General features: G+C 34.7%; 1 protein-coding gene across 1 annotated transcript in view; it reads left to right on the top strand.

Moving 5' to 3' along the window:
- Positions 1-23,898, top strand: part of LRP1B (LDL receptor related protein 1B) — a 1,887,165-nt gene that overhangs the window by 880,608 nt on the left and 982,659 nt on the right. Inside the window, 2 exon segments of the mRNA XM_021076285.1 lie at positions 80-337; positions 20,404-20,566. Of these exon segments, the coding sequence (XP_020931944.1) occupies positions 80-337; positions 20,404-20,566 (421 nt within the window).

A 23,898-nucleotide genomic window follows, 5' to 3' on the forward strand; every position in this document is an offset into this window, starting at 1 on the left:
AATACAAAATTATATTTAAAAAGAAGTGACTATTAATCTCTTTTACTGAGCTCAATTTCCTCTTTCTTTTTTATTCCAGAACCTACAGATAGGCCGCCTATGCTGTTAATTGCAAATTCAGAAACAATCGAGGTTTTCTATCTTAATGGTAGTAAAATGGCAACCCTGAGCTCAGTCAATGGAAATGAAATTTATACTCTGGATTTCATTTACAATGAAGATATGATTTGTTGGATTGAATCAAGAGAATCTTCAAATCAGCTGAAATGTATCCAGATCACAAAAACGGGAAGATTAACAGATGAATGGACAATCAATATTCTTCAATCCTTCCACAGTGAGTTTGAATTTATATTATATGCCACCCTTTAAGGATTCCATTTACAGACCAGTAGACAGGATTCTTAGATTTTCTAGCATAGCTAATGGCTTTTGAATATGCAAATATGTATATGCAAATATGAATGCACTTAAATAAATATATTCCCTACATGTTTTGCATATAGACACACATACACTTTGAATGGCACTGTTTATGTAAGCAGTGTATTGAAGAGGTAATTTTAATTCTCTTTTTAATGCTTATTACAGTATCACCTGGTTGAAAACTGTGATTTTTTTTTTTTTTTTTGCACTGAATGATAGTTCACAATGTGACAGTGAAGGTGGGATTAAAAAAAAATAATAAAAAACAAGAGACAGAGTTGATAATTATAAACTTATCAATTTTAGTGTTAGTTAAAATACATTGAAAACTATTTATTTTATGCTCATTTGTAACAACTGTCTGTGTTTGCTGACATTTTTCCTACTAAATCATAGTTTTATACATCTTTTTCCAAAAAAGTAATTTGTGATTCACTTGATTTCTTTTATTAGAAATTTGCAAACTAGTAACTATACTTTTCTTTCTGAATACCACATTGTTACACACAACATATTCTCTCTCTCTCCTTCTCCCCCTGCTCTCTACCCCTCCCATATGAGAGTAGAAAAATTTATTTCTGCTTGCCTGTTGAAGCTGTATGCCTGAGAATTTCAAGATGTGTCCATTTACTTTATGATTTACAGAAAAAACTTATGCTCACAAATGTTACTAAAAAAATTGGTGAAGTGAAGAAAATATACAATCAAGAAAATTGTGGTAGAATAAATGCAGTTTTTAGATACAGAATATTTGGGTGATTTGAATTCAGTAATATTTTATTAATGTTTGTAATACATAATTAAAGAGGTTGGTTATTGATCTTTATTAAATGTAAGCAAATAGTACCAAGTTTTGTTTGATAATTATGATTGAATTAAATAAATCAGTGCAATTTGTAAGAAGAATGGAACATGACGTGAACAGAAATACATGTTTAACAAATAGGATCCAACACTTTGAAGATCCTCTTAACATAAATAAAACTGTTTTTTAATTTATAAACAAAAATAAAAATAAATAAAATATTTATTGTGACAATGGACCAAGAATGCCTAATGAAATCAGTGGACTCTATTTCAAGGATTCTGTGGAGAAGTGATAACTCATAATAAACAATAAATAACAAGTGGTAGTACATACGGAATGAGTCTATGTGATTGGAGTATTTCAGGCACTAGCTTTGCCAGCAGCTGGAAAGCGTTTGAACATGCTAGTGTCCCTGCCATGTTAGTGATTACTTCATCTAATCCAGATGTATTTGTCCCTAGCAAATGGGATACTGGCAGTCAAATAGCTAGAATATTCACTAGATTGTCAGTTAAAGTTATTTTCCAAGCTTAAACTTTTTTCTGCATTTAATATGCCCTATTAATAATAGTAATACTTTCTTTAACATGTATTTTTAAAACAACTTTTGTATAGTAAAACTCAGGTTGGTCAAGTAAATGCATATTAGAATATTTGTAGAAAGTAATTTATAACTTAGATTGCCTGTGATTTCCAAACAATTCCTGGCAGATGTAGAAAAATAAAGAGATTTTCGTTAGGCAATTCACTAAAAATGATGAATAGAGCACTCATTTTGATCCGCAAAAGATAAATGCAATGGAAATATTTTATTTAGGAGAAATAATTATTGACGAAGTCAGATTTAAGCAATGCAATTTCAGTCACTTTAGAAAACAGTGATTAAGTGTGTGGAAGTAATTCTGTGATGGGAGCAGGACAGAGGTGTGAGCAGGGCGGGGCTCCTCTATCATTGCTTGTAAGCCATGTACTTTATCAACATGTCACAGAACTGCTTTCCATGTGTGTGATGGGTTCTGCATTCACCATAACAATTTGTTAATTGATAATGAAGTTGGAATATTCCTTGCATGTATAATTACATTAAATCTCTGTTGCACCATGTAAGCAAAAACAATGAACTGATTGGAGTATGCCTGCATGCCTGTCACTATCCACTCTTCCAGAGATATCTCTTTAGCATCTCTTCCCTCATTATCTTTGGATAACTTTCTCTGAATTTACCTGAAGAAAACATTCTTTTTTGAAAAAAATACATAACTTTTATTTTTCAAAGAATTACTGTGAGGAGAAGATCAACCATTGCAAGTCAAATTGATTTGAATTAAAAAATTACACACTCTTTTATTGCCATATTGAAAATGTTATTGCATATCTCATCTCACTGGATATCCACTCCATCTGTATATGCAGGAGAGATATGCTCTTCTGTTTAAGAATAGACATGATTTTAACTCTATAACTCAGATGCATTAGGCAATACTGAACGTGAAAGAGAAGGCACAGACAATATCTACCTCTGTGTTCTTTCTGATAAAATAAGAAGGGCAAATACTTGAGTTCCCACTACAGCACAGTTACTTAAAAATCCAACTACAGTGGCTCAGGTACTGAGGAGGAGTGGGTTTGATCCCTGCCCTGGGGCAGTGGGTTAAAGAATCTGGCCTTAACACAGCTTTGTCCAAAATTCAGTCCCTGGCCCAGGAACTTCCATATACTGTGTGTTTGGCCACTAACAAGAACAAACCGAAAGGTAAATACAGATCCCCTCAAAAAAAATCCCAAATCTAGCACAAATAACAATAGCTACAACTTACTGAATTTGCTAAATGACTATATGCAAAATGGAGGAATTATTAATCCACTTATGCCGAAGCAAAAATTAAGACTGTAATTTGGGTCAGACTTCATAACCTTTGCTCCACCACACTGCCCCAGTGGGTCTCAACTTTTGTTTTTTGTTTTCCATTTTAGCCACCCGAACAATCAGGCATACTCACATTAGTAACAGTGGCTCACACACTGTTACTCACACACTGCACTGTTGTGAGTTGATCTTGTCCTAGCTCTGTCGTTAACTAGCTATGGTGCCTTGTACAAATAAATGATTTTGAACTGAAAGAACTTATTCACATAATTGCTAGAATCCTTCCCAGATCTAAACATACTTCTTCCTTCCATTCCCTTCTGTTTGCTATCGTTATCTGTACTATCCCTGTGTTTGTGTGTGTGCATGCCTGCATGTCTTCCTCTCATTTACTTCTTTTTTTCCCTACCACCTAATTACTCACAATAGGTGTATCTTAATTATTGTATAGTACTATTCTCTAAAATATGATCCTGGAATTCCCTTCGTGGCTCAGCAGAAGCAAATCTGACTAGCAACCATGAAGACACAGGTTCGATCCCTGGCCTCGCTCAGTGGGTTAAGGATCCAGCATTGCCAGGAGCTGTCATTTAGGTCACAGACATGGCTCAGATCCCACATTACTGTTGTGGTGGCATAGGCTGGTGGTTACAGCTCTGACTGGACCCCTAGCTTGGGAACCTCCATATGCCTTGGGGTGTGGCCCTAAAAATAAATAAATAAATAGATAGATAAATAAATAAAATATGTTCCTTAGGACACCAGTTTTATGAGATGTTGGAAACAATGCATTTGTGATCAAATGAATTTAAGAGATTTTGCATCTGTTCAACCTTGTTGGAGATTTATATGTATATTAGCCTATTAAAGATCATGAGTCCTTTTATAAAGTACCTATCTTACTCTATTTAGCACAGGATTTCCTTAATTTATTTGAGTACTAAACATTTTATTGGTATTTCTGTGGATGCTTGTTTCTAAGGATGCCAAATGAATGTGTGTTATGTGTCTAATATTAATGTCCCGAGTATTTATTGTTTTATATTATCTACTTTGAGAAATACTATTTTAGAAATCTTAAGGAAGAGTTTCTCAGATTGGATCCTTTCACTACTTTTTTTTTTTTTTTTTTTTTAATGCCAGCATATGGAATTTCCCAGGCCAGGGACTATATCCAAGCCACAGCCACAACCTAACTGCAGCTGTGGCAACATGGGGTCCTTCAATGCACTGTGCCTGGGCCAGGCCTGGGATTGAACCTGTGCCTATGCAGCCACCCTAGCTGCTGCAGTAGGATTCTTAACCCACTGTTCCAGGGCAGGAACTCCCTCCCACCTCTTTTTAATGCCTCTAAAAAGGCTAAACCTGTAAGGACTATATATACAGAGAGATACAGAGACTTACTGCTTAGCAATAGTTTTCTAAACTATTTCTTCTCTCTAGTTTTAGTTTGTAATAGAAGGTAACGAGAATTATAGGATTCCCATGCCACATGCCCTAAGACTGTGGTGACAAAACCAGAGACTATTTCTGAATTGGAGCTTAGAGGAATTAGATATACAGCAAAGATTAGGTCATAGGTGAAATTCATGCCAGGAGAGAGTCTAGCTAAAGATGGTTTGTAGTTGGTGATGGTGACAATGTGTATGCCGGAAATGACTTAGAATGCAGCCAGTGTCAAGTAATTCCACTGTAATTATGATCATTTTTCCATGAGCTGTAGATAAGAGTATGGGAGAAGAACCTCTCAATAACAGAAAACCAGTGTCAAATGATGAGATACTGAGAGAGATGTAAAGGATTATTTAAATGTTTATGAAATATAAATCTAAATTTAAAAATATATATGTACATATATTGTGTTGAGGACATAGTCACAGGTAGTCCAGTTGTTAAAAATGTAGAACTTTGCCATGTAGCTCTGGTAATTTTCTAAGCGCCCTATAAAATGCAGAAGGCCTAAACTTCAGGTCTATGGAATTCCCTTTGCTTTGATTCTGCGCTTTTCAAATAACTTTCAGATCTGGTTTCTCAAATACCATAATTCTAGGAAGGAATTTCTTAGGATGGCATCTTTTAGTAATTGTGTCACTGGAACATTCTATCAGTAGTTATAAATTAACATTCTGTAAACTGACATTCTGGTTGATATATTAGTCTCCTGGGAGTCTGGTAAGCATGAAATAATTTCCCAAAGCCTGATAATCCTTTGGTGAACTCCTCACATGGGTCTCCTAAAAATGCCAATCTAATGATGAGATCTAGGTTTAAAATATTCTGATAAATGTTATTTACCATCTTTATCATCTTAATGAAAACTTTTACTTGGTAAAGTTATACAAGGTATCTTGGCAACTTTAGTTATTTTAATGTAAGAATTAACCTATATCATTTTAATCTCCCTGTTTTAAGATATTATTAAAGAAGATATATCTATCTACCAATAGATAGATATCTAAAGTACAGTTATTCAGTTTAGTTTCACTTTAAAAAAAGCAGATAGTTATACTATATTTCAAAACTGAATGATAGGGAGAGGCCTATGTACTACTAAGCAACTACCACACTAATTTTCCACCAAATCTGTGGTTTAAATCATGTCCCCCAAATGTACTAGAAAGTGTGGTTATACTTAAGACCTTCACACACAAAGTGTAATATTTCTATAATCAAAGAAGATTATATTTTAATTTTTCATGTTGTTGGGAGATACTGTTTCATTCATTAAAAATAACAAAAACAATCATGGCAAAAACCTTGTGGCTTGATAGAATGTTTCAGCCTATCTCAACTGGTGAGAACAATTTATTATTCATATGAAATACCTCACTTGGCTTTAAGACTTAGTTTGGCTGTTTGCATTGTTTAAAATATATATTGTGAATTTTTTTAAGTCATGAGAGGTGGATGAATTCAAAATTATTGTACAGTTTTAGAGCTTTAGGTACTTGATTCATAAGGCAAATAACTGAGTAATATAAAAATATCATGGTTATTGCTACAAAAATTGTGGACTTAAAGGAATGCATTATGATTGTGATTACTTATGCAAAATGCCATTGACAGTTATATCAGGGACTTAGACAATTTGCAAAAAAAGATGTTTGTTCCTAAAATGCAGATAATTGAAGCAACATGCTCCTAATGTATGAATTATACAAATAATAATCTCTATGTTACATTCTATTTCATATGTCTAGCCTGAGCTTTTGTTTTGAGACCTTCAGGTAATGTTGTTTATCCTGTGACCACAGGATAATATTCACAGAATTTACCTGGAGTATTTTGATAACTTCAAGCTTAATAATTTGCATTTTCCAAATTTATTCTCTTGAATTATGGGAATTCAGTTTTTTTTGTTGTTGTTCATATTGAATGTAGTACCTGATTTATTTCTTATTATGTAATGCTAAAAGTATTGAAAGATGACTCTGCCATATATACAAAAAATACTTTATTAGAGCATTTTGTTAGATCTTTAACAAGAAAAATTAATGATATTTTGGCTTGGTCATAGATCAAGTGATAGTAATATATGAAAACAAAAGTTTTAAAAATATATTTTTTTCCATTCAAAATTGTAACTAAGATGGAGATTGAGTGATTATGTAATGTATATGCCTTGCATATACCTCTTAAATTCTTATAAATATGAATTACTTCAGAATTTACTGATGCAGCTTTTTAATTTAGTGTGTTTGGATTTCAGTGTGAGTTAAATATTCTATATTTCTGAATGCTACGAACTGAATCCCTCCCCCCCAAATTCATATGGTGAAGCCCTAATCCCCAATATGATGGTATTTCATATTTAGATGGGCTTTTGAGAGATAATTAGGTTTAAGTCTTGATAGTAGAGTGCCTATGATGTATTAATACACTTTCAAGAATAGGAGTTGACCAGAGTTCTCTGTTTTCCATCTGAGGAAACAAGAAGGTGGCCAGGACGAGTCCTCACCAGACACAGAATCTGTTGGCCCCTTGATCTTGGTTTCCAGCCATCAACCTGTGAGAAATAAGTGTTTATTGTTTAAGACACTTAGTCTATGGTATTTTGTTATAGCACCTGAACTAAGACACTCTTTTTTTCATTCTAAAAACATAAGCGTATTTCTTTCCAAATGTACCCATGGAGTGTCATGGAACAAATCCCCAGAAAAATAACACTCTGCCGCCATTTGTATAAGTCTTAGGTTACCTTTTTTTTTTTACTTTTAAACTTTTATTGAAATATAGTTGATTTATAGTTTATTGTGATTTCTGCTGTACAACAAAATGATTTGGTTTTACATGTACACACACCCATTCTTTTTCAGATTATTTTCCCATATAGGTTATCACAGAATATTGATTAGAGTGTCCTGTGCTATACAGCAAGTTTCTGTTGACCATTCATTCCATATACGGTAATTTCATATGCCAGTCCCAAACCCCCAGTCCATCCCTCCTCTATGCCTGTCCCCTGTGGTTAACCATAAGTTGCTTCTAAGTCTGTGAGTCCATTTCTGTTTTGTAAATAATTTCACTCGTATAATTTTTTTTAGATTCCACATATAAGTGATATAATATGATTATCTTTTTGTGTCTGACTTCAATTAGTATGATAATTTCTTAGGTTATCTTTGGAATAAAATGTCTGAGGTAGAGAACTGTAAACTCATCACTGTGGGGCTAGCCTAAATCCTTATTTCTCCTGTATCATTCCTCAATTCAGAGATGCCCTAATAATACCTTTTAGGATGCCCCAGTGTGATTTCTAGACATAATTTCCACTCTTATCAAACAAATTAAACTCATCACTTGATGACTTGTTTTGATCAGTTGACGTGGCTCTTTAAAAAAAAAAAATCTCCACAGAACTCATGCCATTTCATTACTCTTATGTAATTGATCCTGACACTAGAGTGAGTTTAATATCTGAAATGTTTGCCATTAGTGAACATGACTGAGGAAGCATCCTACAAATATTTGGTCATTGAACTTCTCAACTGATATTTCTTCTACCAGGCCCGATACAACTGATAACATTGGCTTAACAGGAACCTCTCTTTATTTACAGAATCAGTCCACTAAAAATACAACAATGCACATTCCTTTTCACCTTTTGTATATTGGAATTAATACCCAGGTGAAACAAACATTGTTTTCTAATTGTTGTGCTTCATATTCTGGGTCTATAACTTGGATACATTAAAAAATATGACTGCTATGAATAATAAACAATAATAAAGTAATTATGTAAAATAAACTATATTAAATACTATAAATATGTAATAATAATCAGTTAATTAAAACTCTGTTTTTGGAGACATGAATCAAAAGGCGAAAGGTAATCCAAAATAATTTAATACGTGACAATGGAAGTAGTCTACGTAACAAGTAGTCTCAAAGATAATCATGGGCAAGGTGACAGTAAATTCTTACTTAGAGGCAGGAAAAAGAGTCAGAATCCAGACTCAAGATTTAGATAAAACCTGTTTACTAAAGCTGTGCAGAAGAAACAGCACAATGGAAAGTTGGTAACCCACTACACCTCATTTCCTGGATGGCCTTCATGGAAAATGTTACAAAGAAAAATATTCCATAGAATTTTGACTTGAAAATTGAGCAAGTTTAGTGAACTTAAAAGCATTGGTGGTATGCTTTCAAAAGCATTCATACAGGAGAATAAATCTCAAGAGTCCATCAGTCTGTTAAGGGTTTCCTTCACTGGCAATCAAATGTAACACAGAACTCAGACTATAAAGAATGTATTTTCTTTTTGGTGTCATGATAGAACTTGTGTTTTACAATTATCACCCAGAGTGCCCTGTGAAGACTGTGATAGTGTATCTAGAAGAGAAGCAGAGAACACAATTGAGAAGCTATTGCAGCATCCATAGGAGAGAGGGCAGTATCTTGAGCAAGGAGAATAACAGCTGAGATGGAAAGAAAGTGCTGTTTCAGATGAAGGCCTTAAGATTTGCCAATAGATTTAATACCGGGTGAAGTGAGAAGAGATAAAAGTAGAATGAAGGATGAATCCATTTGAATTTCAGGTCAAAGGAAGGTTTTGCCTAATGGGAAAAAAAAAAAAAACGATACCTTTGTGTAAACTGTTCTTATTTTTTCTAAGTGTAGCCACCCTAGGAAATGCAACTGGCTTGTGGCTTGGGTTAGAAGGAGTTGAGAAATAGTGGAGCGGGAAAGTGGAAGGAGGTTGAAAAGCTCATTCATCTATCCTTCCTTTCTAACAAACATCAAGCAAAAATATACAAGACCCATTCACATACCTGATATTGGCCTACCCTCCACATGACGCATGTTCTTTGTCTTTTTTCATAAAGACATACATAGATAGCATGTAGAACTTTATGACTATTATCAAGAACTGATACTCATTTTTTTTTTTTTTTTTTTTTTTTTTTTTTGGCCATTTCTTGGGCCGCTCCTGTGGCATATGGAGGTTCCCAGGCTAGGGGTCTAATCGGAGCTGTAGCTGCCAGCCTACGCCAGAGCCACAGCAGTGCAGGATCCGAGCCGCATCTGCAACCTACACCACAGGTCACGGCAACACCGGATCGTTAACCCACTGAGCAAGGGCAGGGATTGAACCTCATGGTTCCTAGTCGGATTGTTAACCACTGCGCCACAATAGGAACTCCAAGAACTAATACTCATTTTGACTACATCTCATGTGTTTAAGAAACAGAATCGGAGCCTAAGAAGAAAGAAACTTTCCCTAATTAAAGGAAAAGAAATTGGGCTCCATAACATGCCACAGATTCTGTTCCTGATTAAGGATGTACCCGCTCATAGTACACCCAAATTGAACTTCTTTAATACCATTTTAATTATTATGCCAGGAAGTCAGAACCTTTGATTGCTCAATTCAGTTTATTTAATATTGTCTAGGAATAAAGTAAGTACACACTTCCTGATTGTGATGAGGTAAAAAATTAAGTGCAGTAACATCATCTCATCATTCAGAGGACATTTTCAAATGTTCTAGCAAAGAAAAATGGTATAAAAGCAAAATGTTAATTTTCCACTAATACCAAGAGACACACAAACTGAGGAAAATATAATAGTTTCCTTATAATCTTATCATTTACATATTTTCATTTTCACCTGGTTTTCTCTGCATTTATATTAGAAACACTGTAACACTCTTCAGTGAAGGCAACATCATAGCTTAAGGGACACTGAGTGGAAGTAAAAATGTTAAGTTAAAATATTCATAAAAAATAACAGAAATGTGGATAGACATAATCTGTATTTGGAGTGTTTTTGACATTTTTGTGGTGTCTTCAAAATTTATATCATTCTTGGCTCTTTCGCCTATGCTAGACAATAACTTAAATGTGGTTCTTTAAATATGATGCATATTTAATGTTGATAAAGGAAATACAGTAAGTGTATGCCCCATAACCTCGCCATTGCTCTGATACTCCTTTAAGCCACCATATCTCTTCTGAAAATTGCAGGATCTTCCTAACGGGTCACCTGCTGTCAGACTTATATCTTTTTATCCACACAGAGCCTAGTATGGTCTTTAAAAAGCTTTTAACAGATGTCTAACTTCCTTGCTTGAAACTGTCCTCAGGGATTTTATGTTAAAGACTACAGATTGAACAAAAGTGTTTATAGTATATCTGTTCTTTTTGGGAATTCCAGTGTAAGTACAATTTAAAAAAATCTTTAATTGTATTAACCCAAAAAGATAAAAGAGAGAAAACAAAGCATGTGAGATAATTTAGAATACTAAAGAATGGATGATTAAATGATAAATGAATTAGGTGGATATTTTTCTGCTTTGCTGAGTACCAAGATGAAGAACCCCAGAAAGGGTCAAAATTAGACTCCATCCCTCTGAAGGGACAGATAGGGACAAGGTTAGTAATAGAGAGTTAGTTTAGAAGCTGTTTTGAGAATAGCGAGGCTCCTAAAATCCCTCCCCCATTCTCCACAGCCAGTTGACTTCTTACCCCCTGCTTGAACAGAAAATGGGGTGTTTTATTTCTAAAGCAGTTAAACAATGAATGTCTGGATTAGTGAAAAGAAGCCCCGAGACTATGGCTATGGAGCAGACACTACAAAATGGAATAAGAAGAAGCAGGGAGGATGTCAATGCTTTAGCAAAAAGAAGAATAGATTACTGTATTTTTTCACTTGGAGAGAAATCTTAAAGGTTTTTTTGTTTTGTTTTTGTTTTTTTTAACTGAAGTATAGTTGATTTACAATGCTCTGTTTTAGGTGTACAGCAAATTGATCAAGTTACATATACACATATTTATTCTTTTTTGGATTCTTTTCCATTTTATGTTAGTACAAGATTTTTTTGTGTCTTTCTTTTTTTTCTTTTCTTTTTTTTGGGGGTGGGTGCTGAAGCCGTGACACAGGGAGATTCCCAGGCTAGGAGTCAAATCAGAGCGGGAGCAGCTTGGCTACACCACAGCCACAGCAATTCCAGGTGTGAGCCACGTCTGCAACCTGCACCACAGCCCACCACAATGCCAGACCTTTAGCTCATGAGCAAGGCCAGGGATTAAAACTGAGTCATGGATACTACTCAGATTTGTTTCTGCAGAGCCATGATAGGAACTCGTAGTATAAGATTTTAATTATAGATCCATGTGCTATACAGTAGGTGCTTGTTGGTTATCTATTTTATATGTAGTAGTATGTATATTTTAATCCCAAATCACTAATTTATCCTTTCCCACCCCCATCACTTTTCCTCTTTGGCAACCATAAGTTTGTTTTCTATGTCAGTGAATCTTTTTTTGTTTTGTAAATAAGTAAATTTCTATCATTTCTAGATTCTACATATAAGTGATATCACATGACATTTGTCTTTGGTTTACTTCGCTTAGTATGATAATCTCTAGGTCCATCCATCTTTCTGCAAATGACATTTTCATTCTTTTTATGTCTGAATATCCCATTGTGTATATGTACCACATCTTCTTTATCCATTTATTTGTTGATGGACATTTAGGTTGTTTCCATGTCTTGGCTGTTGTAAATAGCCCTGCTATGATCACTGGGGTACATGCATCTTTTTGAATTAGAGTTTTCATCTTTGCCAGATATGTGCCTAGGAGTGCTATTGCTGAAACATACAGTAACCCTATTTTTGTTTTAACAACTTCATACTTCATCTTCATAGTGGCTGTAACAATTTGCATTCCCAGAGTCTTTTGTTTGTTTGTTTAAGAATTATGTAGTAATTAATTACTGCAAAGAGAGACAAAATATTGGAACACTAAAATAACTGTTTAAGAAGGAAGTATAATCATATTAAAATACTTTCTTCATCTGTCAACAAAGATTTATAATAATAATAATTATATATATATTGAGAATTAATTAAAAATTAAGAATGAGGAAGGATAAGGGGAGAGAAAATATGAATGTGTATATGTATATAGGTGGGGGGTATAAAGAATTAACTCTCATCATGTATGGTAGAAAACTAATAGATTAGATGTAAACTTTAAAAACTAAAATTATAGTAGAGACATCATATAAAAGTACGGAAGTAAATACAATTGAAATAGCTAAAATAATTGAAAGTAAGTAGAGAGAGGTGAAGTGGGCACTGCTGTTTTTCACCATTAAGTCTTGATGGGGTGTTGCTTTTTAAATCATGTACATTTACTATATGATAAAAACTTAAAAATCACATTTAAGCCAAAATAACCCCTGGTTTTATGGGGAATCATTACAAATTCCATCTGCTTACTCTAGTCTACCTGCTTCTGATAATCTGCTACCTCATCTTTTCTCATCCATCCATAGTTTACCTATGATTAGCTCCTACTTCTACTTATTTTTATAATAAATATGCCAAGCTCATTCCTCCTTGGTAGGCCCTGCTGCCCAATCTCCATGTGGCTAACATCTTGTCCCTCTGAATTCAGGTCAAATATCATCCTTCTTAGAATGTCCTCGGGGACCGACAGCTATAAATCATTACCTTGTCTTATTTTCCTCATTATTCTGAGACTCTCCTACTCTGCCCTTCTTGAGAAGGGGTCCATATAAAGGATCCCTACTTTGATTATATCAAATATAGTTGTTTCATCACAGTACTACACTTTGTAAAAATAGAGCAGAAAATTTCAATACAAGTTATTTTTTAAATTTCCCTGAGTTCATGTATGAGCATTTATGGAATATCCTTTATGTTTTAGCATTAGGCTTCATTTCAAGTAATTTAAGGGAACCAAAACTATTATTGGTAAAACAGTTTAGATATAGGTCTAAAAATGGCTTTCAAGTGATGGGAAGTCAACAAAATCTAAGTTTAAAAACTATAGGGATTTGATTACTGCATTAGTTATCTGTTTCTGCATAGCAAATTACCCCTAAACTTAGTTTCTTAAAAATAGCAAACATCTAGAAGTTTATATTGTGGTTCAGCGGGTTAAGAACCGACATAGTGTCCATGAGGATGTGGGTTCAATTCCTGGCCTTTCTCAGCGGATGTCGCAATCTAGCATTGCCCCAAGCTGTGGGGCAGGTCACATTTGTAGCTCAGATCTGGTTTTGCTGTGGCTGCGGCATAGACCTCAGGTGCAACTCCCTGGTCTGGGAACTTCCATATGCTGCAGATGCAGTGGTAAAAAGAAAAAAAAAAAAAAAAAAAAAAAAAAGCCAAGTAAACATGTATTATACTTTCTGTGGGTCAGAAATTCAGGGATACTAAGCTAGGTGGTTGTTATAGGAATTCTCATGAGGTTGAAATGAAAACATTGGCCAGGACTGCAGGCATCCAGTGTCTTAACTGGGACTGGCAGAATGGCTTCCAAGCTCTTTCTTGTGATTATTGACTGTAGACCTCTGCTCCTTCCTACGTGGGCCTCTGCACAGAGGGTTGCTTGAGTATCCTCATAGCATGGTAGATGACTTCCATGAGAATGAGCTATCCAGAGAGAGAGAAAAAAAAGGAAGTTATAATACCTTTTATGACTGACTTGAAAAATCACACTCTATCATTTCTACCAGTCTATTTAACAAGTCAGTCACAAAGAACAGCCCACATTCAAGTGAAAGAGAATGGAACTCTACCTTGTGGAAGCAGTATGAAAACATTTGTAGACACATTTGTAGACACAATTACTAATATCTTATTATCAATTTGTTTTTTTCTAGTTCTGTGCTATTCTCTAGTGCATGCATATTACAAGCTTTTGCAGAGACATAAGCTAAAGTGCAATCTTTTAGTTCCCTCTAGGAACTAATATTTGTGGGATATCTACTACATGTCATTATACTGGGTTCTTAATGTTTGTTGCCTGATATAATTATCTGACCATTTTGTAAACTGGACATTATATTTATTTAATATAAGAACAGAGGTTTTTATGGAATAGAACATACGTTTAAGTAGGAGGGTGAGGCTGAACTAAATGATGTATTCTCTTTGCTTTACTTTGGTATAATCACACTACAGGCCTTTGATCCAATTTGGCTGCAGGCAGAATTTGATAGACAAACTTCTTCATAATTTTAAAAAATAAACCCTATTTTAAAACTGGGATACTTCAAAGGAAATCCAGCAATTCTTATTTTGGGTTTCTTTGACACCATAAAGCATTTCTGTATCAAAATAGTCAGCTGAAATTAAGCTTGCCTTTTTGGATAGATGTATAGTTTTGTTTGTTTGTTTGTTTGTTTTCCCTTTTATGGCCACACCTGTGCCATATGGAAGTTTCCAGGCTAGGGGTCGAATCAGAGCCACATCTGCAACCTACACCACAGCTTGGAGCTATGCCATATCCTTAACCCACTGAACAAGGCCAGGGATCAAACCCTCATCTCATGGATACTAGGTGGGTTCTTAATCTGCTGACCCACAATGGGAAGTCCCTTTTTTTTTTTTTTTTTTTTTGTCTTTTTGCGTTTTCTAGGGCCGCTCCCATGGCATATGGAAGTTCCCAGGCTAGGGGTCCAGTCGGAGCTGTAGCTGCCACCCTACATAGCAACACGGGATCGGAGCTGCGTCTGCAACCTACACCACAGCTCACAGGCAACACTGGATCCTTAACCTACTGAGCAAGGCCAGGGATCGAACCCGCAACCTCATAGTTCCTAGTCGGAGTGGTTAACCACTGAGCCACAACGGGAACTCCGGAACTCCCTACTTTTAAGCCATGATCTAGATTTGTCAGTCCCTGCTAACATGTATTGCCTATTTAAGTTACCTTTCCAGTCCTTATGGGAATTTATATTTGCTATATCTGGCTAGTTGAAGATCATATAGCAAATAAGGAAAGAAAAAACAAGTACTCAAATTTGTTGCTGCATTATTTTAAAAAAGCTAAAACCATGACTCACAAATATATAATAAACATATGTTAAGGAGTTGTTTCGCTCATTAATAAGAGAACCAGCAGGATAGTAAATCTAGCTCAAAGGAGTACAAAAACGACTGAACTATTTACAAGAAATGAAAGAAATAATTCTGGTTTAAGATTGTAAGGTTAGATATAAAATTACTTAATGTCACACTGGATGGTAAAACTGGGATTATATTTACTACCTTATGAAAATTATTTGCATCTCTATTGGACAGAGATTATTTATAATTTTTCAATATACACATTAATATTTAACTTCATAAAGATTGCAACCTAATCAGCATTATATTGTGAATTAAGAAAAGGAGAATTAACTAAACCTTGAGAGGGCCTGTTAGACAATGGTCAAGTTTGGCATTTAAAGAGCATACATTCCTTTTATATTTTTTCTTAGCAAGATTTTGACTTTTGTTCTCAATTATTTTGTGGTATCAATTATTAAATAATCCTTGTGTAGCAGTATTTTGCTAGAGCTGCCGTAACAAAATACCTTAAGCTGGGTGGCTCCAACAACAGTTTATTTACTCATAGTTCTGAAGGCTGGAAGTCTAAGATTTAGGAAAGCCTAAGGCCTTAGCCTTTCTGAGGCCTCTCTCCTTGGCCTGCTGAAGGCCTTTCCTTATGTGTAGGCATCCCCAGTGTATCTGTATGTCCTGATCTCTATTTATAAGGACATCTCTTTTTATAAGTCAGTTTGGTTTCGGACCCGCCCTAATGGACTCATTTTAACATAATAAACTCTATAAATATTTTATTTCCAAGTAGTCACATTCTGAGGTGCTGGGGCTTAGGAGTTTAACATATATATTTGGGGGGAAAACAATTCAGTCTGTAACACTGAGCGTTTATTTCATTTTAGTGAATCAAAAGTGTTTAGTCTAGGAGTTCCCTTTGTGGCTCAGTGGAAATGAACCCAACTAGTATCCATGAGGATAAGGGTTTGATCCCTGGCCTCTGTCAGTTGGGTTAAGGATCCAGTGTTGCTGTGGCTGTGGTGTATGCTGACAGCTGCAGCTCCAATTCAGTCCTTAGCCTGGAAACTTCCACATGCTGCAGGCGCAGCCCTGAAAAAAAATTAAAAAAAAATAAATAAATAAATAGGGATGGGCTGGGGGTTTGGGATGGAAATGCTATAAAATTGAGTTGTGATGATCACTCAATACACAACTATAAATGTAATAAAATTCATTGAGTTAAAAATAAATAAATGTTTAAGTTCTATATTCAGTGATTCTGGTAATTAATTACCTTATGATATGATTAAAAAACTAATGTTGTTCATCCAATTTTAGATTATTGTATTCATCTTTTAAAAAATTTCCCTTAAATTCTAAAATTAATTTTCACTGGGTACAACTATACATTTTTACACCTAATGTTTATTGGGTTTGAAAAAGATTAATAGTTACTTATATTTATATGATACCTTACATGTTTCAAAATACTTGATAGAATTGCATTGTTTCCTCGGTCCCTGCCCACTGCAACAAAGCATTGAAAGGCAGGAGCATTACAAATTTATTACAGTGAAAGTACGCTTTCAGAGAGAGCAAGAGAGTGTGCAGGCCACCCCATGAGTCAAAAAAGGGGTCCGCCCCACTTTACCATTGGGTTTTTATATCCCTATGCTGTAGACCTGAGTGGAGACCTAACTATCACCACTCCTAGCCCACTGATTCTTCCTACTCCTTCCCACTGTCCATGTGCAAAGATGGAATGTTGATTGGTCTTTGTATGTGGCATTTTGATCCTCTGATTGGTCTTGGGCAGATGCCTTATTTGTATGGAGAATAGGTTATGTAGAGGTGGAGTGAGGAGTGGGTCACATACCTTTCCCAGTAGGGATTTGAAGGAGCAGGCCAGGTTGTTCAATGTAGAGGAAGGGGCATTATAGTGAGACAGGTGGGACAATGATAAGGGTCTGGTAATTTTTATCTTGGCTTGGGGCTTTGGGTTTAATCTCCTTGAAAGGAATTTGAAGACTATAACATAGTCTCAATATTTTTTTTCATTGTAATTTAAAAGTTTACCAATATTGATATTTAGATTATTTTATGATTCAGAAGTGAGTGGTCAATATTTTCACATGTTATAGATATGAACAGAAAAGCAACCTTTGCTTTTGGCAATTAAGAAATTGAGTGGAGTTCCCGTCATGGCGCAGTGGTTAACGAATCGACTAGAACCATGAGGTTGCGGTTCGGTCCCTGCCCTTGCTCAGTGGGTTAACGATCCGCGGCGTTGCCCTGAGCTGTGGTGGAGGTTGCAGACGCGGCTCAGATCCCGCGTTGCTGTGGCTCTGGCGTAGGCCTGTGACTACAGCTCCGATTAGACCCCTAGCCTGGGAACCTCCATATGCCGTGGGAGCGGCCCAAAGAAATAGCAAAAAGACCAAAAAAAAAAAAAAAAAAAAAAAAGAAAAAAAAGAAATTGAGTGACCATAAAGCAGTTATTTCAAAAGAACAGTGAAAGCAAAATTCTGGTGACTCTTGGTTGAAGAATGAATGAAAGGAAATCAGAGAACCTAATAGCGGGAACATATTTAATTTTTTTTCTTGTAACAGTAAAGTAATAATGGTCTTAATAAAATTTTGGAGACATATTTGTAATATTATAAAAATTTCCTAACACATTCTAAACATTTTATCCAAATTTTTTATTCACTTATCTGTCTGTCTGTGTATCCATTTGCTTACTTGAACTCTTTGTTTAATTGCTTCAATTCTCCATTCTTAATAAAATCACATTAAAAGCAGATAGAAACTTCAAATATAAGAAAAGAAACAAAACCAATTCCCACCGTCACTGTGTTTGGCTAATTATTAGATTCTTTAGTGAGACCTTGCTGCTTCAAACTAAAATGGTTGTTAACAATACGTATTGTTTCAACAGCAGAGACTATTTCTACAGTGATACAGACTTGAAAGAAGGTGCGAATGCTGTCACACAGCTCTTTTGTCTGAATTTACAATTGCGTAGACTAAGGCAACTGCATTCCTAGAATGAGAGATGGGTCATTGAATGGACTTTGGCATATACTTTATCTGAACCCTAGGTGTTTGAAATGACATTTGTACCAGTGGGTTGTGTTCTCTAGCTGATATAATAATGCAAAGGGAATAAGAAACAAAGCAAAGTATACATTTCCACATTTCTGGAGACAGAGAAATATTTCAGTTTCCTAAAATCCTGGCTGCCTAACTGTTTCATGCAGATTGTGGAACATTTAAATACTTATGTTTCCATAAAGACTCTGTAATTCAGAAATGAAACAATAATTGATGGCTTGAAAATATCTATCTAATGAATTGAAATATCAGCTTTCTGCTTGTCCTTGTAGGATTGAATAGAAATTTGCACAAAATTGCTGCTTTCTCTACCTTGCTTTGACCATATATATCATTACAAATATAATGATGACGCATACATCTATATTAGCCTTTCTGTTGAGAGAATATCATTTGCTGTAGCCACATGTTACTAAAAGTCTTTTGAAGAATAGAGTAGGAAGAATGTTTAGGCTCAGATGGCAGAAGGAAAAGCTACTTAGTCATTGAACCATAGATCTGTACTAAGTTCAAACAAGGTGGTATCCAATTATAAATAGAAAATATCACTGTCATAAAATCCAAGAATGCATATGAACCAGAAATTTATTTATGGCATTGTTGGGGGAACATCTTAGGGCATAATGGAAATACATATTTATAGGCATTTTAAAGAAAAAGAATGTTTCATATGTGACTAATGAGATTCATAGTTACACATGAAATGTAAATGTGGTCAATGTTTTATAGGCTAAAAAACCATAACTTTGGGGGTTATTCTTTCTAATAGATAAATACTCAAGTCAAAAACACATACATTCTTCTAAAGGTACACCCTCCATACTAACCACTAGCTTACGACTTTTAAAAAAATTAAATTTGAATTAATAAAAATGTTATACAATCGGAGTTCCTGTTGTGGCACAGTGGAAACGAATCCAACTAGGAACCATGAAGTTACGGGTTCAATCCCTGACCTCGCTCAGTGGTTTAAGGATCTGGCATTGTCATGAGCTGTGGTGTAGGTCGCAGATGCGGCTCCATGTAGCGTTGCTACGGCTCTGATGTAGGCCAGCAGCTATAGCTCTGATTAGACCCCTAGCCTGGGAACCTCCATATGCTAGTGCAGCCCAGAAAAGGCAAAATAAATAAATAAATAAAATGATATACAATATTCATGTTTCTAGTCACACTAGACACATTTTAAGTGTTCATTAGATATAGTTGGTTAATCATTATTTTATTATATAGCATAGATATAGGATATTTCCATCATTGCAGGAAGTACTATTCAACATACACTTCTAGAAATTTAATCAGTCTTTGAGCAGTCCTGTTTTGCAGTGCCTACATATACCATAGAACAAACAAACAAAAAAGTATCACCCTTCTCTTTCTTTATTTACAAGTGTTGGATATTTGTATACAAAGGGAATTACACTCTCCTTTTCCAATCTTCCTTTTTTTTTTTTTTAATAGAATGAGGTCTGAAAATAAAGGTTTACCTTAAACTGAGAAAAATTTACTCTCTTACTACTAAAGCATTTAGCTGTATCATTGAACTGGTTATGCTCATTTGGTTAAATGAACTATTTTCGACAATTGCAAAAACTAGGAGAAATATGATAAATATCTGGTTTTTAGGATTTAGAAACCCTTTATCCTTTTTTCTAGGTCATCCTCAATCCTTAGTTAGTAAGAAGAAAGTTATCAAGAGATAGCCATTATCTTATAGACTAATTATACACTTATTTTGGCATAGCAAGAAATTGTCTTTGCAGTTTTTAATCATAATATTGCCTATACTTTTGAAATATCCTCTATGGGGATTTGGGGAGACTTATATACTCTGGTTTATGATACTAGATTTGAATCTGATTTCAATGATTTTGTGTGTATGTTTTTCAGACGTGCAGCAAATGGCGATTGACTGGCTTACCAGAAATCTCTATTTTGTGGACCATGTCAGTGACCGGATCTTTGTCTGTGACTACAATGGGTCTGTGTGTGTCACTCTGATTGATTTGGAGCTTCAGAATCCTAAGGCCATAGCAGTAGATCCAATAGCAGGGTAAGAAATTCTTTTTTTTTTTTTTTAAATAGCATTTGATCTGGAACAGTTTCTGTTTATGAAAAAATAAAGAATATGATGAGAGTTGTGGAATATAAAACATATGCTCAAAAAATTTTAGTGTTGATTTGAACAGCTGAATTGAAGGAGGAAAAAAAAATTTTATAACCTCCCATGTGGAAGCTGGAAATACTAATTCCTAACACTTCAGTAGTAAAGGGCTACCTAAGACACAAATAACCTGCTCCTTTCCCAAGAATTGCTTTGGGGTCACCACAGAAAGGCCCTGGCATAGTTTTAGTTTTAGTTTTGTTTTTGGTTTTGTTTTTTTTTAAAGGGAGGCTTAAGTTACTTAGCAGTGGACCTTGTAGTTAGCAAACTTTGAAAATGCTACCTGAAAGATGGATTGTTAACATACAAGTTCAGAACAACATATAGGATTTATAAAAGGGGCAAATACATATTCAAGTGTACTAGTAAAACACTAAGTTTATATTGTTAGTTGAAACCAACTTGTCCCCTCTAGCTATTGATATGTAAATGCTATATTATTATTTCACTAAATTAATCATCAGAATCTATCTTCACGTTTTCTTTTATTTCCAATTTTATAAGCCACTGTACTGGTTAAAAAGTAGCCTTATTTTATCTGAACTGCTTGGGTAATAGGCTTGTTCATCTTTGTTTACTATTTTATAATTTGCCAAAGTACAGGTATAAATGTTTAAATTCCCCGTAACTTTGTTCATATAATTAGAAAATTAATGCAGGAATTATGCTTTACTTTTACAAACACTATGTGTTATTGGAGTGGGGAGATATAAAGTTCTATAAATTCACTTTTTATCAGTAACTATTGGGAAAGGATACTCTCAAATTAAGGGGACAGTGCACAACTGTAGTTGGAAAAGTTGGTGTTTTTCCAGATGTAAGTTGTAGCAAAGATTTGAAAACTCAGATTTTATCCTTGTTGTTTTAATCATCCCCAGGCAGTTCAGGCTGAAATGTCTGATGGAACATATCTTAAACTGCCATAAGCCTCCATTCAATAAATGGGAAAATATTTACTGAAGAAACAGCTGTCATCCATATGTGGACTTTTGTCACTCTTTACTTAAAGTCTGATTGAATATTAAGATGCATCATCACAATGGTTCTGGTTTTGACAAGAACAGCTTGCACGTAAGAGCTTTGCTAGGAAGGCTGTGCAATATAATTCTTGAATGTAGCTCTATTTGTATTTGCGGCAGATGGTTACTTGACTCAATCTGACTGCAGTGATGCTTCAGAAGACATTAGTAAAAGAAGTTGTATTTAAACTGATTTTTTGGGTGTTGGATAAGGGTAGTAAGGAAGAATTGGAAGTTTACAAATGCGCTAACCATATTCTTTGGCATCCTGTTTAGAAATATATTCACTTGCATGTTTTTCCCTGGATGTGCTAACTGAATTTAAAATCTTACCTTTAGACAATCTCGTCTGTCAAAAGTGTTAAGAGGTGAAGCCATTGTGTTTTTTCACTCTTTCTACCACTCACATCCTTCTCCATTCTTAAAAACAAAGATCCAGAGACCCTTTTCAAATAGAACTGCCAATCTGAAATATGTGAATACCATCTCCCTTTCTGAACAGCAGCATATTTTATGTCCTCAAGCTTTCTATTTCTCCCTGTCATTACATGAAAGAACCATATTTTGTCATTTTTGTCAAAGGAATTAGGCGTAGAAAACCCCCACATTGCGTTTCTTCTCTGCTGGATTCCTTTGGGCCTAGTAACTGTTTAAATGTAATTTTGTCATGTATCATTTATCACAATAGGTTCTGTGGAGTTTTTTTTTTTTTTATTTGAGTTTGCTCTGTCTCTCTCGCACAGTTTTTCAATCATGGTAGAAATCAGAGGAGAGAAAGCTTGGCTCTTTTATAAATATAATCCTGTTTGTAATAGAACACTTTCAAAAATATTCTATTTATTTATTTTTTCTTACTCTCAGACTTTGCCTAGGGTTAATGGGATGCTATCTAGGGAAGTAACAGCAGTTTTTTTCTTTAACTTTGACTTTGGGAAAGCTCAAGAGTAATGTGAAGAGTTGAGGTTAAAACAACTCTGCACAATCCACTAAAGGGGAGCCACCAGTGACATTTCTCCTACCTTTTCCTAATTATATGAGGTGATATTTCTTTCCCTGTGTCTGTTATGAGTTCAGAAAACCTCAGAATGCCTTAAAAGCCTGAACTTACTCTTAGGGCATGACCTTAATAGGTATGGAAATAGATAGAGATGGCCTGACATCACCAAAGGCTATGTGGAAAAAATACTTTTTTACTTTGCTATACTTTTAACTTTTCTTTTCTCAATCTTCTACTTTCTTTCTAATCTAAGAATTATGGCAACAATATAATTATTATCATTCTAAAATTTGAAAAACAATTTTTAGTTCTCTATAGATTGAACATAGGTGAATAATATTCTCTAGGCTCTCAATATGACTTGGACCAGGCTCCAAGTCAAATTTTCCAGGAAAAGATTGTTTATAAACATTATTTATTCATTCTCTTTGTTTTTGTGATGTTTAGATTGACTGACTCATTAATTCAGGCTTTTTTTCTGAAGACATTTGATATTTTCTTCTTCCTTTCAAATTTCAGCAATATTTTCTTCCAATAGTTCTTTGAAAAAATTTCTGAAGTTATCTCTTTAGTCATTAGAGCTTGAAGAGATCATAACCAACCAATATCAAAAATAGCTTTTCTGGTAGTATTTATTAGAGCTCTGCTTGTTTAATGATCAAGAGTTTAATGTGAAGTCACTCTCCCTGGGATCAAATCCTAGCTACACCAGTTACTAGCTGTGTGAAGTTAGATGCCTCTTTGTACCTTTGTTTCTTATCTTAAAAATGTGAATAATGATAATCCTTCACCAATGGCTATTGTGAGGATTCAGCAATATCAAACATACAAAGCACTTTAATACTTTCTGAGTTGTAAAATATGTGAAGTTCTTTATCATGTTATCTCAAAAATAACTACTATTCTTTCCAACACTTATGATACTGTTATGAATTGAGTGATGAGACCAATATTCCATCTTATTAAAGTTGATCTTTTCATTTCTTGACCAACTCTCTAGTACAAACACTCCTAAAATGGCTTACTTTATATACACTAAATATGTTATATAATCAAGTACTGAGAAAGGGGGGGATGAGAAAATAAAAATGGTGTGGTCTGGGAATTAAGATGAAATTTATGTATGATGTTGGAGGAGAAAAGTATAGAGCAACTATGGGTATAGGGAGAAAGTAACAATTTTAATAATTGATATTATGCAAGAT

This window comes from Sus scrofa, chromosome 15, assembly GCF_000003025.6.
Source record: "Sus scrofa isolate TJ Tabasco breed Duroc chromosome 15, Sscrofa11.1, whole genome shotgun sequence".
NCBI classification, from domain to species: Eukaryota; Metazoa; Chordata; class Mammalia; order Artiodactyla; family Suidae; genus Sus; species Sus scrofa.